The sequence below is a fragment of the Monodelphis domestica genome, chromosome 3 (genome assembly GCF_027887165.1).
Source record: "Monodelphis domestica isolate mMonDom1 chromosome 3, mMonDom1.pri, whole genome shotgun sequence".
NCBI lineage: Eukaryota > Metazoa > Chordata > Mammalia > Didelphimorphia > Didelphidae > Monodelphis > Monodelphis domestica.
In genome coordinates, this window is record NC_077229.1 from 450,790,398 (window position 1) to 450,805,917 (window position 15,520).

Genomic DNA, 15,520 nt, shown 5'->3' on the forward strand with positions numbered 1-15,520 from the left:
AAAGCTGTGCAAAATTTTCCTTCAATTATATTTTTGGAAGAAACTATTACCAAAGAACCTTTGTCTTTAGCTAGTTGAAGATCAGCTGTACCTCCCCCATGAATAATATAATATTCCCTCTTAATCCAAAGTCAGACTTCCTTTAAATTCCATCCTCCAGAACAGAGCAGGCCAAGATTTAGAAGAGAAAATGAATATTGTGTAGTGAAGACAGTAGCTATAAAGCATGCTATGCCTTATATATGCCAATACATTTTGTTCCCCAGAAGGGGGTGGCAACCTCCTCTCTCAGGGGGATACCTCTCTCAGGATCAGACTTCATGATTTAGAATAGCATATACACGTGTTAGCTGAATTTTATCCCAATTTAGGGGACAGCTAGATGGCTCAGTGGATCGAGATCCAGGCCCAGAGACAGGAGGTCCTGGGTTCAGACCTGGCCTCAGATGCTTTCCTGCTCTGTGACCCTGAGCAAGTCACTTAACCCTATTGCCCAGCCCTTACCACTCTTCTGCCTTGGAGCCAATGTATAGTATTGATTCTAAGACCGGAAATAAGGGTTTAAAAAAAATCTTATCCCAATTTAACAGTTAGGAACCAGAGTGCCTTCCCCAACCAATTTTTTTTTAGTTATTATAGATGAAAGATTAGAGACAAAAAGAAAGAGGGCGTGTTTCTAGAAACTGACATTATGAAATGAAAGTACCAGAGGCATCAGAATCACTAACTGGAAAATTTTTTAGATTGATTTAATATAAATATAAACAGTCCTACACACCCCATTACATTTTTATAATACAATGGGCAGCTAGGTGGCTCACTGGATAGACTGACAGGAAGACTCATCTTCCTGAATTCCAATCTGACCTTAGACACTTCCTAGCTGTGTGACACAGGGCAAATCACTTAACCCTATTTGCCTCAGCTTCCTCATCTGTAAAAAAAAATGAGCTGGAGAAAATAATGACAACACACTCTAGTATCTCTGCCAAGAAAACCCCAAATGAGGTCATGAAGAGTCAGACATGACCGAAAAAACGACAGAGCAACTTTTTAATAATGGTTTTTTTATAAGTAAAAAAAGATTCACTTGTACTCATTGTTACTGTTTAGTTAATTAGGTTTATGTGGTACATTTTTTAAGAATTCCATTAAAATTAATTTTAATTAAGAAATTTCAAAATTAACCAAGAAAATGTTTATGACAGAATACTTACCCTCAAATAACCAGAAAAAGTTATCATTACCTTGTTTGTAGGAATTTACAAGTCATGATTTATATTGCCCTACCCTCTTCACCCTCACGCTTCCCTATTACCCTTCCAGAGCAAAAGGGAGATTTGAAGAAGCAAAGGTGTTCAATCATCAACTTTTGTTCAGTGTTGCATAATTCCATCCTCAGGTGGACATAGTTTTGGTTCCTCCTAAAGTAGCCACTTTGGAAACAAGCCATGTTAATCTACAAATCAAACTCTGTCAACCCACCTCAAAACTTTTAGGACCCAGGTTTTCCTTTATGTTTCTAACCAAAATGTAAAGTGTTTTTTTTTTTATTATACTGACAGTTATTTGCAAACAATCCCCCAACCTACTCTTGCAGAAGTCTTCAAGAAATACACTGACCTCATTAAGCTCTGCCATCTTTTAGAAAATCTCTCAACCTTAATTCCTAGAGGGACCAAAGAAAATTTCACCCACTATCAGGTCTGCATAAATGGAAGTCAAATGAATTGAGTAGCCAAACCGAAAGGGAAAGAAGTTTATTTCAGGGGAGCAACCTTCCAATGTATGGCTTTGAGAAATGGACTATAGGAAAGCTGAAGGCCACAGAATTGATGCTTTCCCATTAGAATGCTAAAGAAGAACTTTTGAGAGTCCCTGGGACAGCAAGGAGATCGAATCAGTCAATAATTACAGAAATTAATTCAGGCTGGATGGCCAAATACTAAAACTGAGGGAGTCAAGATGGCAGCTTAGAGATAGCAACAATTTAGACCTCTGAAAACCCTTCCTCCCCAATTAAAAACACAATGCTTCAAGGGGACTTAAAACCAAATCTAACAACAGGACAGAGCTAGGGAATCCTCCTCCTGGACCCAACTTAAAAGGTATGCCCCCAAAAAAGACTGAATTCTAGAACATGTGGGTTTAAGTGGAAGGAAGAAGGGAGGTTCCAGGACTCCTCCCCCACCTATAGTGCTGAGCCTCCAGCGGTGGCCAGAATCTCTGGGTGGGGAAGGACACTAGTCTGGAGGGAGTACTTTGCTGGCAAAACTGTGCCAGGCTCTGGGTATAGAATACAGGCAGCATAAAGGCAGCTGGAGGAGAAGTGCGGAGCAGGCAGCTCAGTTGCAGCCAAGATGCTCCATCTTTCCCCACCCCTCTTCTGGAAGTTTTGATCTCAGGGCACATCCAGCTTTGCAGATCAACTTCACCCTGGTTCATTTTCATCAATAGGGCATATCAGAAGCCTTCAGAGGTCAGGGAAGCTCAAACTCCAATGCCCCTCCCCCACAGACTGATCTGGGAGCCTTGCTGACTGAGCTCCAAGGGGCAAAGGCAGCAACAAACTATAGGCAACAACCTTGACCACAGGGCAGGAAACCCAGCTCCTTCTTAGCTTCTGCTGTCAGCTGGGGAAGATCAGCTTACCTGAACAAACAGCAGAACAGAGAAGAAGCCCCTTCAGGACAGAACAGCCCAAACTCACAGATCCAGCACAAAATGAGAGGAGCAAGATTGCAGACAACTACAAGGGGGAAAGAAGGGAGAAATATGAGTAAACAACAGAAAAAGAAAAAAGAAATTACAATCGACAGCTCCTATCCAGGCAATGAACAAAGAGCAAATGGAACAGAGGATGATCAAGGAACACAAAGAAAAAACTCAAAAACTCCAGTGAATTGGACACAGGCTTTGGAAGAACTCAAAATACAATTCAAAAAACAATTAAGAGAGACTGAAGACAACTAGGAAAAGAACTTAAAAAGCAAAATAAATCATCTAGAAACATAAAAAAGTGTCTTGAAAGCAAAAATTAATCACCTTGAAAAATGAGACAAAGGAGATGAAAGATGAGGCAAAGAAAATGAAAGATGAGGCAAAGAAGATGAAAGATGACCTCCAAAGAAAATCAATCCAGAAGGAGGATAACCAAAAAGCCAGGGATGAAATTTAGTCTTTAAAAACTAGAATCCAACAACTAGAAGCAAATAACTTCACAAGGCAACAGGAAACTATAAAACAAAACCAAAAGAATGAAAAAATTGAGGAAAATATGAAACACCTCATCCACAAAACAGAAAATCTAGAAAACAGGTCCAGGAGAGACAATTTAAGAATCATTGGTCTCCCGGAAAATCATTACAAAAGAAAAAGCCTGGATATCATTCAACAGGAAATTATCCAAATACTAAAACTGAAGCTTAAATACTTTGGCCACTTGATGAATGAGAAGGTTGAACTCTTTGGAAAAGACCCTTATGTCAGGACAGATTGAAGGCAAAAGGAGATGGCAATGGCAGAGAATGAGATGAATACATAGTGTTATGGAAGCAATGAACATGAACTTGGACAGACTTAGGAAGACAGTGGAGGATAGGAGAGCCTGGTGTGCTCCATGGGATCACAAAAAGTAGGAAATAACTAAACAAATGAACAACACCAACAACAAAAATTCCTTCCACTATACAAATTTGGCTTACATACATTTTTTAGGCTGGCTTACTGGATACAGCCAACCCTCAGCATCTTGTGGTGGCTAAGAGGAGCTTAACTGGACAATGAGGCATTAGGTTCCCTAATTTGGAAGAGTATACTGGCATCTGTAGCACCTATTATATTTGGAAGTCATAAAACAGATGCAAAAGAATGGAAAAGCCACAGGCTGCAGACCTGGTTGGGTGGGGGAGGTGAGGAACCTGGTCAGCACATCCTGGTCAGAACTGAGGTTCTTAGTCACATTCAGCATTTCTAAAATGTTCTTTCTCCTTCAACATATCTCTGCTTATTATCTCCAAAGGGAACATCAGGGTTTCACCATACTTGGCTTTGACTAATGAACTTGTGCAATCCTCAGAACATACGAAAACTATCACAGTTAACAATAAGTATTTCCTCACTACAAATTGCATTCTGAAATCATCTTCCTTTAGCCAGATGAGGGTGACTGAGCATGCTTTGGCTTGATTTTCTCCCTTCTTATACTGACCATTGATTGACTGCATATGTAGTTTGTTTGCAAGACTGCATTTTGTATGCAAGAAAGGGCCAAAAGTTATCCAGTCATTGATGCTTTATGGTTTTCTTTTAGGATACTATTTCCCTTTTTGTTCTTCAAGCATACTTTATTTTTTGTGGGCTAGGGGGTGGTATTTCATTTAATGTAGGAAACAAGTTTGGCATAGAGAAGAGTTCTGAACTTGGAATCCACAATTGGGTTTGAATTCTAGTTCTAATACTAGCAAGTTGTGTAAGTGGGTAATTAATTGCTTAACCTCTGTGCATCTCAGTTTCCTTATCTGTAAATTAGGAGCTCAAGTACTTGCTATTCCTAGCTCTCCTAGGGTCAATGTGAGGAAATATTTTATTTCACTTGAGAAAATGAAACAAAAATCTAAAAGAAATCTGTGGGATAACAAGCAAACAGTTTGATATCACTTTGAATTTATACCACTTTTGAGCTGAGTTATGTGTAAGAGAGGATTTACAAGACAAGCCAAGCATGCAAAACAAAGTAAAGGACCTCAGCTGTCAATCAAAGAAGAACATTCCAAATAGAATGTTCCCAGGAAAGACAGTTGGAGGCAAGCCAGGCTGAAGAGGGAAGAAGCTGGGAACAGGTCCCCTGTTAGCTTCTATCCTAAGCTGAAGGACCCTTGGGGGCGGGGGGGGGGGGGGGCCTTCTATAGCCAGGCTGAGAAGAAATTAACTTTTGTTGGTGGCTTAGTGTGGTGAAGAAGATATTTGTGTCTCTGAGATTTGAGTTTGAAGAAGAAAAAAGAAGATTAAACAATTATCCTCCCATCTCCTTGACAGACTTGTGTCACAGTTGTGACAGGACTGACATTTCCTAAAGTCCTCCTAACCCTCCTTATAGATTAGGGAAAACCTCATCCCTCACCTCATCTTCCATCCTTGTCCTCCCCAATAAACCTCCTTACTTGAGAAAGAGAACAAGAGTATCTTCTCTAAACCTCACAGTTCACCTTTGAATTACTTAGAAGGGTGGCTGACTAACGGGGGGAGGGGAAGGGAGGCAGGTGGAAAACTGGGAGGTGAAGGGTGGAGGGTAGGAAATATCGTGATCTATTAGCCATCAGTAGTGATCAATAGGCAACCCCAGGGTATCCCCTCTAGTAGTATCTCTCATCTCTCAGAAGTATCTGTATCTCCATTACAACTAGGCACCCACAGGTTTCCCCTAGTAGCTCTCTAGTCAAGCCAGAGTATCTCATTTATTACAACTAGAAATAGCTCCAAGATTATCTATTTCTAATACAACTGACACACCAGCATCCTATTTATTACAGTTCCTTGTATTAAATTTTCAAGTAGGGAGTGTTAGTTGATTCTTTTAGTAAAAATGGGCTTTTTTCTTTCTTCTTTTATTTACTTTCCTGCCCTTTCTAAGGAAAAGGAAATTATGTACATCAAGGTGAGATCATTGATTCATTCATTCAACAGGCAATTCATTTTTACATTACCCTGAGCACTCTGGGGATTACAACAATAAGTAGTCTCTGCCCTCTGAGCTAACAGCTACAATCCTCTACAGACTGTGTTGAAGCCTTGGGAATCACTGAACGCTATGATGGTCAATATTTTCCTACTTTGTTCTGTTAATATCATTATTTTTAACATTCCTTCTTAGAATGAACACTGTGTATTGAATCCAAGGCAGAAGAGCAATAAAGATTAGGCAATGAGAGGTAAGGGATTTACCCAAGATCACATAGCTAGGAAGTGTCTGAGGCCAGATTTGAACCAGGATCCCCCATCTCAAGGGCTGGCTTTCAATTTACTGAGCCATCTAGCTTCCACAATCAATTAATTTAGATAAAAAGGAATTAAAACTAGAAAGGACGTAGAGATACTTCCCTCTTATTTTACTAAGAGAAAAATGAAGGCCAGAGAACAAGTGATTGGCCCAGGCTCATACCAACATTAAGCAACAGAGCCCCGATCACAACCCCAAAGAGCTCTGGCGTCTCTGCCAGAAATGAGTCTCAAGGAGGAGAAATAGCCCCATGTTCTAGGGAGAACGCTGAGGTTCTTGTGACTCATGACAGCTGGGTTCTGCTACTTAGGTATCACTAGCTAACAAATCTTGTGTGTGACGTTTACATTCTCTAAGCCTTCAGTTTCTCCACACTCCTTTATTCACTCTCCAAGCAAGTATTAAATGAAACTTAGGGTGATCTTTGAGATTTGGAGAGGTGGCCACTGAACAGGAGTGTGAAAGCATCTTTCTTTTATTCCTTCATTTTGGAAGCAATCCTGTTTCAAAACTCCAGTGGCCAGGGCAGCTAAGGGGCTCGGAGGATGGCGAGCCAGGAATAAGGATGGGAGATCTTGGGTTCAAATCAGACACCTTCTGACTGGGTGACTCTGGGGAAGTCACTTAACTCCCCATTGCCCAGCCCTTACTGCTCTTCTACTTTGCTACCAAGACACAGTATTGAGTCTAAGATGGAAATGAAAAGAGTTTAAAAAAAAGAAGGAAAAGAAAAGGCTCCAGTGACAAATGTAGTGGAAAATACCCTGACATGAGAGACAGTTAGAGATATTAGAGAGAAATAGAGCCAGAAGACCTGATTTTGAATACCACCAGCTTTGCCTTGAGAACTCTAGCTGGGTGGCCAAGCTGGAGCATGTCTGAGCAGCTCCTTGAGCTTCAGTTTTTGTCTTAGTCAAACTTCCGCACTAACCTTAGAGAGATCTGTGGGGTCATTTTCGTTGCTGCTGTTATTATTGTTGCTCCCTTTTAACGATCACCATACAGGAAAGGTCCCATGCAGGCAGTCTTGACTAATCAGAAATCAGCCCCTATTTCCCAGTGGTGATATTCAGCCATGATCATACTGGTACCTATTTCTAGCAACAAAACAAGTTTCCCAAGTTGCTGTTGCTGTTATTTCAGTCATATCTGACTCTGTGATCCCATTTTGAGCTTTTCTTGGCAGAGATACTTAGAGTGGTTTGCATTTCCTTTTCCAGCTCATTTTACAGATGATGAAACTGAGGCAATCAAGGTGAAATGACTTGCCCAGAGTCACTCATCTAGGAAGTGTCTGAGACTGGATTTGAACTCAGCTCTTCCCTGACTCTGGGCCTGAGACTCTACCCACTGTGTTACGTAGTTGCTTTGACTCCCAAGTAGGCGAGGAATATTCTCATGATGCCAGGCTACTGAGGAGAGCTTTATCAAATTTTGGAACCCCCTCCCCAGATAGTCTCCCAGAGAGCATGATGACAATTGTTCTCCTGATGTTCTCTTGGACTCTAGAAAGGTACAAAGTCACCTAGTTTGATTTTTTTTTTAATTTTGTAAGTTTGGGGAGGGAGGAAGAAAGGGAGGAAAGAATGAGAGGTAGAGGAAGAAAAGGAAGGAAAGACAAAAAAGGAAGGAAGGAAAGACAAAGAAGGAAGAAAGGAAGGAAGGAAGGAAGGAAGGAAGGAAGGAAGGAAGGAAGGAAGGAAGGAAGGAAGGAAGGAAGGAAGCAAGGAAGGAAGGAAGCAAGGAAGGAAGGAAGCAAGGAAGGAAGGAAGGAAGGAAACTTATTAAATTGCTGTGTTACAAACTGTGAATTAAATACTGGAGATAGAAAGACAGGTAAGATAGCCCTTGCCCTCAAAGATGTTACATGTTAAAATAATTCATAAAAGGGATGGAAGGTGGAAGAAGGAGGTTCAGTAGCATAGTTTAGAAATGATTCTGCTTCTACCCAGAAAGTTTACCTCCTGGAGCCCAGGGTTCAAGGGGAACAGTCTAAGTTCAATGGGAGGGAGATAAGGATTGCTAAAATGCAGATAACAGGAGGCTACAAAGCAGAATTTTCTGTAAGACAGGGGTCTATAAAAAAGACTTGAGTAACTGAAGATCTAAAATAATACTGTAATAAGGCACTATAAATGTACCTCTTCGTGGGGTCTAAGGGACAGCATCAAACCTGCAGGCTGCTTTTCCTTTCCAGAGGATATTAGTAAAGTTAATTGGCCTTTCTTATATCACCTTGGGAGGTAGGAAAGAGCACTGTCTTCTGTTGTTCTCACTGAAGTTAGATGATTTGCCTAGGGTCACATGAGTAGTTTTGTAAAGAGGCTATCCTTAAATCCAGGTCTTCCTGCTTCCAAGATTAGCCCTCTATCCACCATGCCGAAGTACCTCCAATCTTCTATTTGCTGCTTTAAAAACAGTGGTAAATAGTAGAAGAAATTTCCTCCAAGTTTCAGAGTAAATTCAAGATCTTAGTCAATTATGTGTGCACATCCTCAACAATTAAGACCATCAGCCTGTAGTGGAGGACGTCAGAGGTCCTGGGTTCACAAAGCCTCTGCTCTTTGTATTACTTTGGGCAGAGAAGTCATTTAACATCTCTTGGTCTCAGTTGCTTTAGCCATAAAATGAAGGAGTTTGACTAGATAATCTCTAAGGCCTCTTCCAATTCTAATTCCCATGTTTCTATCCAAAGATTTCCTTAATTTTAGAAGTTAAAACAGAATGCTTGCTGAGAAAAGTTAATATTTGCAGTTTTGTCCCTTTCCTCATCCGAGGAGCCTGATACAGGACATTTTTATTTGCTGCTCTGTTTATCTTTCTGCCCAGTTTATTCTTCATTAACATATATCCTTAATTAACATGATGTATATATCCCCAGAGATTTCAGTAACAGGCTTGTTTGTATCAGTTCCTTTTTCAAAAATCCTAAGTGGCCAGTTCCTTTAGCCAAAAAGCAGTATTTTTCTGTTTCATTCCAATATCCCACTTTTCCACCTGTCAAATCTCACTCACCAAGGATTATTTGCCCTGGATTAAAATGTTCTTTCAAAGAATGAACTTTGACTCACTCTTTCTAAAAGGTAGAAAAGCAAAAGATGTCTTAATATCTGCAAGTCACACTCACACAAAATTGGGAAATTGCAGATCATTCATTTAAAAAGCTAAGATTACTGGCAGCTGGGTAGCTCAGTGGGTAGAGAGCCAGGTCTAGAGAGAGGAGGTTCTGGATTCAAATCAGACCCCAGTCACTTCCTAGCTGTATGACCTTGGGCAAGTCACTTAGCCCCCATTGCCTGGCCCTTACCACCTTTCTGCCTTGGAACAATACATAGTATTGATTCTAAGACAAAAGAGAAGGGTTTGAAAAATAAAATAAATAAAAATCTAAGACAAAACCGAATAGAATAGAATAAACATGCCAAAAGGAACATTGAAAGTATAAGAAAGTAACAAGTATTTATTAGCTATCTACTATGTGCCAGCTACTATGCTAAGCACTTTCATATATTATCCCATTTGATCCCTACTACCCTGAGAGGCAGGCACTTTTATTATCCCCATTGAGCAGGTGAGGAAACTGAGGCAGATAGCTTTTAGGTGACTTGCCCAGGCTCACACAACTAGTAAATATCTTGAGCTAAGATGTGAGCTCAGTTCTTCCTGACTCCAGGTTAAATCTATGGGGCCACCTAGCTGCCTCCAAGGCAAAGGTCTTTGGGTTTCAACTTAGGTACACTTTTTGTTTATGCCTCACCTAAAACTCAAACCTTTGAGGACTTACTAGGTTGCTGAAAGCATCAGTCTCTTGAGATACTTTAAAAATTTTTTATCATTTAGTTTTCTTCTTATTGTGAACACTGAAGAAAATAAATGTACACATTAGAACAAAAGGAGACCTGGCAACTAGTTGCACATGGTAGGGTGAGCATGCTCTGAGAGAACAGGAAGAATCAAGGATGACGCCAACGCCAAAGACGCTCATTTTGTACCTGAAGCCAGAGCACAAAGTTGTGTGTAGCCCTCCTTTCCAAAGGCATGGCATTCTTGGATTGGTCAATGTGTTTTTATACCTGTTTCTGCGCCCCTCCGTTTTTGCACCCCAAACAATGCCCCACGTGACTCCCCCTTGGCGCTCTCCTGACTTGAGACATGGTCACATCACATACGCTGCAAAAGGGAGCTTCTCCTTGTGACATGTGTATGTCAGGGCACCAGATGTTGGCTCACGCTTCATCACATTAACACCATAACCATGAACTTCCTCTCTCTAGCTCAAGATGGAGACAGAATATGCAACTTTCCATACATCTGGAGTTAAGAAGAAACAGACATTAATCCTATCATTGCTAAGTTGAAGCAAACCAAATGGGATTCAGATTGGTTTTTACTTTTTATAATTAACGATGGCCATTTCTCTTACTTGTTTGTGTTTTGAGGAATGATATAAATTTTTGCTCTTTTGCAGTGGTGAGAATCTTTGGTTTAATCCTTTGCACTTTGGAGAGTAGCAAACACTACAAATCAGGGCTTGATGGAATGTTTTTGGTTGTCTAGACTTAAGATAGTAATGGAGTAAAACATCAATGACATAAACTAAATATAAAAGTCCTCCAGAGCTGGTTGTTAAACATTTACTAGCATACTCGTGACCTTCTGTGACATTTATAATGCAAAATAAATAAAGGAACTGGGGTTTACTTGTATTTTCTATCTTTTACTTACAGATTAAGTCATATTCCGCTCTGATCATCTGACTTCAAATGGTGACTTTAAAAGAGTTATAGTGCATATTACATTCTTCCAGGATGGCGAGGGAAAGGGCATTGCCTCCAGAATCCAGGACTTAGTGTGACTTTAGCTTTTTTCCCTATATGGGTCTCTACAATGAGGAGCTTGGACTAAAATCCAGCCTTAAGATGGCCAGATGATCACTAAAGTCCCTTCTACATCTCAGGCCTTTCTATGGAAAGTCACAGAACTTTAGAACGGAAAGGGATCTTTGGTCAATCCCAATGTTTCCTGTAGCATTTCAACTATTTTCTCTAACTCAGAAGCTCTAAACCTTTTTTATTTTTTGTATTGTGAACAGTCTGGTGAACCTTATGGCCCTCTCAGAAGAATTTTTAATGCATGAAATGAAGTTATAAAGGAAAACAATCCTGTCAAAATATTGTTCAAAAAATATTAAAAAGGGGGCAGCTGGATAGCTCAGTGGATTGAGAGCCAGGCCTAAAGATGGGAGGTCCTGGGTTCAAATCTGGCCTCAGACACTTCCCAGCTGTGTGACCCTGGGCAAGTCACTTGACGCTCATCACCTAGCCCTTACCGCTCTTCTGCCTTGGAGCCAACAGTACTGGCTCCAAGACAGAAGGTAAGATTTAAAAAAATAAAAATAAATAAAAATAAAAATATTAAAAAGCAAATGCATGGGCCCTGTGTTCAGAACGCCTGCTTTCTGCAGAGAACTTCCAAATCTGCTGCTCCAAATCTCACCTTTTTTTTCCCATTCTAAACCCACGTCTCTAACTGGATGCTAATCTTCTATTTAGTTGTTCCAGAAATGCCTTAAACTTGATATATCCAAACCTGAATGTTCTCTTTTGCCAAAAATCCTAGTAGTCAAAACTTGCCTCTCAGGCCTGCTTATTGCTTCCCCCATTACCTCCTCAGTCTGTCTAACATGCTGTTCATTCCGATCCCAGCGGTTAGGGCAGGAACTCGTCAGCACCCTGGGACTTGTATGCTGGTTGCTTCCTCCTTCCGCTCTCGCCCTCTCTCCTGTCCTCTCTGCCATGGCCAGAATCCTCTTTAGTCCGCCTAGCTTTGAATCGGGGGTCAGCCAGCCACAGAACGTGGCACAAATCCGGCCCACCGCCCAAACGTGAATGATAGCCGATGGAAAGGCCGCTCAGCTCTCAGACTGTACAAACACAGGCAGCTGGGGAGATTTGTCCTAGAGCTTCTAGTTTACTGAACCCTCGCCTAAGTTAGCAGCAGAAATTCAAACTGCTCAGAGAGACGAAGGGCTATTAGAGTAACTGGTAAAATGAAATATCTTTATCATTTAGGAGAGGTGAAGGGTATTCTAGGGGTATGGAATATCATGTCACTTTTTTGATAAAAAAATCTTCAAAGATACCCTTTTGCCCATCAAATTGAGGCCCTTTTTTTTTTTAATTAACTTAACTTCTGTCTTAGAATCAATACTAAGTATTTGTTCCAAGGCAGAAGAGCAGTAAGGGCAAGGCCATGGGGGTTAAGTGACTTGTTCAGGATCACCCAACTAAAAAGTGTTTGTGGTCATATTTGAACCCAGAACCTCCATTCTCTAGATCTGGTCCTCTATCCACTGAGCCACCCAGCAGCTGAGACTCCTTCATGTTTGTTTGATCCTTCATTAATCTTATACCACTTACTTTCATAGACTCTATCCCCTAGCCAAAATGGATTCATCTCTCTCCTGGACTTTCCTTCTTCCAAATTTGTGCTCATGCTATTCTCAATATGGCTTAAATGTTCTCTTCTCCCTCTTAACTTTTTGGATTTCTCATCATCTTTTAAAGCCCATTTCAAATGCCACCTCCTTCATGAAGGCTTCCTTGATTCCCTCTGGTACAAGGACTATCCCCCCTCAAATTTCACATTTTGTTGTATCCCTCTCTGTTTCATCCCTATCACATAGTCCATGTTACGTTTTCAAGCACAATGTTCACTATATAGTAGATACTCAATTAATATCTGTGAAATAGAATTGAACAAGATTGTAAAGAGATTTCTTGGTTCTTTGCCTTCTCTCCAGGGCCTTTTCCCTATACTACATGCTTCTCTTCTAACATATCCAAATGCAGTCTTGAAACTCTTCCTTTGCTCCAACATACAAACAAAAAAGGAACACAATTTTTTCTTGTTTCATGTGTGTTTGTTTCATGTTTCTTAAAGTCACTGAATTCTGTGCTCTGAGATTCATGTAGGAATTCACAGTAAGCCTATTTGATGTAAAAACAGGATCCAAAATTTTAAAAATATTCCCCAGAGCTTCCCATCGCCTCTTAGAATAGACCAAGATGTCCAGCCTTCTCCCCATTTCGCTTTGGTTGGCCTTGTAAAGTTGCTTTAAACTATTCAAAAATAAGTCTGTCTTCACAAAATTATTATTTTGCTAGCAATTGGTTCATACTTTTCTTTTCTGTTCTCTTTTGCAGAGCCTTCTGGGAAGCCTCAGTATACTAAGTGCCGTTCACCCGAACTAGAGACGTTTTCATGCTACTGGACCGATGATATTTACCATGGTGCAAAGAGTCCAATAAAGCTGTTGTACAAGAAAAGGTATGGGTTCCAGCACTGTCCATGCTCTTTCCCCACACACCTGATAAGCCCTGGGGTCCTTGCCTAATCACAGAAGGTGCTCTCATTATACAGATAGGGAAACTGAGGCACAGAAAAGTTGCTTGTCAAGGGTCACAGTTAATAGCTATCGGAAGATGGATCTGAACCCATGAGCACCCTTGGACTTTCATGATAGCCACTTCCTAAGGATTCAAAAGTAGACACACCCTGTTCTCAAGGGATTTTCTATTTAATGAGAGGAAAGCTGGCCACACAAATAACTGAGATGCAAAAGAGAGTGAGTAGGAGAGGCACAAGGAAGAGGTACAAGCAAGGTCCATTTCCTCTCATTTTGGGGGGTGTCAAAAGTACGAATGGGCTGCTAAAGAAAGAAAAGAATCTCAGCAATACCTTTCACATTTTCAACTCTGATCCTAGGAAATCATAAGAAAATGGAAGCCGAGGCTTGTCCATATAGTCTTTGACACTTAAAAAGATTTTATTTTCAGTGGATGTTTTCCTTAAATCATTGCAGCCTTGACATGGTCTTTTCTTGACTCTACAATGGATGAAGTCCCCCCTCTGGTGCCTCTGGAGGACAGCCCCCCCCAACAAATGTGTTCCTTATGCATACTAGAGAGCCTTTGGGCCGGTCGCCATCTTCTTTGCCTGCTGTTTACTCCCCGGAGGCCTCTGACCGCTCAGCTGGTTTATCCATGACCAATTCCACATTTCTATTGATTCTTACTTTCCTTGAAGGTGGAGGCTCCGTCCTCCCAGTAGCAGAGCAGAGCATCTCAAAGCATCCCTCCTTTTCCTGCCTTTCCCCCAGACGCAAACCCAGCTTGGGAAGAGGTCCACTCCTTGGACCAGCTCCGTAGAGTTCCAGAGATGATGAGCTCTCTTCCCAGCTTCCAGGGGAAACAGGGAGAAACTGTGGAGGGCTCAGGGGAGTTCCTAGAACATGGCACCCACTTATTCAAAGCACTTCCTGCGGGACAGTGTAAGGAATCTGGGGCTTGTGCGTCTGGCCAAGAGCTGAGGGTGAGCTCCCAATGAGTGGCTCCGAGTTCCAAGATAGAGAGTGACCTAGTTTATGAAAAGGTACCTAAAATGGCTTGTATGGAAGCAATCGCCTATGGAGCTGCGTTAGAGCAGGGGGAGGGGGACGGGAACAGGAACTGGAAGAGATGGAAGAAATGCCAGCGCAGAAGGCACTTCTCATCCACAGGGAAAGTCGATATCAACGGAACGTACACTTTCTCTGCTTCAGTTTTTCCTAGTGACAGCCCCACTGCCGGGCGTGATCCATGGTGGAGCACTGTTTAGTGCTGAATGAGACTGGTATTGGCAAAGAGCAGCATACGCACAGACAGGGCGCACATGCAGAGAGGAGACTGGGGGCAGGTGGCAAATAATCCAGTCCCGAGAGGAAACAGGCACGCGAAAGAGGAAGCGTGGTGGAGGCTGGACTTTACCCAACAGACAACAGAGATCTTTTGGAGCATTTTGAATGGAGGGCTGGCATGACCAAAGCTCTGACCAGCCTGGAATGCGTGTGAAGAATGACTTAGAAAAGGTGGCACAGTGGGTAAAGCGCCAGGCCTGGAGATGGGTCCAGATCTGACCTCTAAAATTTCCTCTCTGGGTGACCCTGGGCGGCTCGCTCAATTCCAGTTCCCTACCCATTGCCTTCTGTCTTAAAACTGTGACGGAGACAGAAAGTAAGGAGGTTTTTAATGGGTGGAAAGGGAAGAAAGAAGAGGCAGGAAGACCTACTAAGGGTGCTTTCAATAGTCCCATAATGACAAATAATGAGACTTCTAGGATGGGATTCAGTCAATCTTTATTCAGCACCTCCTTTGCTCAAGGAACTATGCTAAATGTTGGAGATAAAAAGGGGGAAGGGGGAATAGTTCCTGCCTTCCAAGAGCTTGCATTCTCTCTGGAGAGAGGCCAGGTCTCTATATGAGTCTAAATAAAGAGAATTGGAGAGGGTTAGGGGAGTGGAGGCACTAATTGAGGGACTAGGGGAGGCTCCTCCTAGAAAGTGGCTACTGGGTGAGAGATGGCTCTTCCTTTGATTCAGAGAAGGGAAACTCTGGCTGTGGGTAATGAAGCCTTCCCCAGGGCCCTCAGAGTAGTCTGAAAAATAAGGAAATGGAATATCTAATGACTTCTTTTAAATAAATA

The 15,520-nt window shown here is 41.7% G+C and overlaps 1 protein-coding gene across 1 annotated transcript in view; it reads left to right on the forward strand.

Annotated features, from left to right (window-relative positions):
• GHR (growth hormone receptor) overlaps positions 1 to 15,520 on the forward strand; it is a 155,856-nt gene that overhangs the window by 108,365 nt on the left and 31,971 nt on the right. The window contains 1 exon segment of the mRNA NM_001032976.1: positions 13,204 to 13,327. Coding sequence (NP_001028148.1) covers positions 13,204 to 13,327 — 124 coding nt within the window.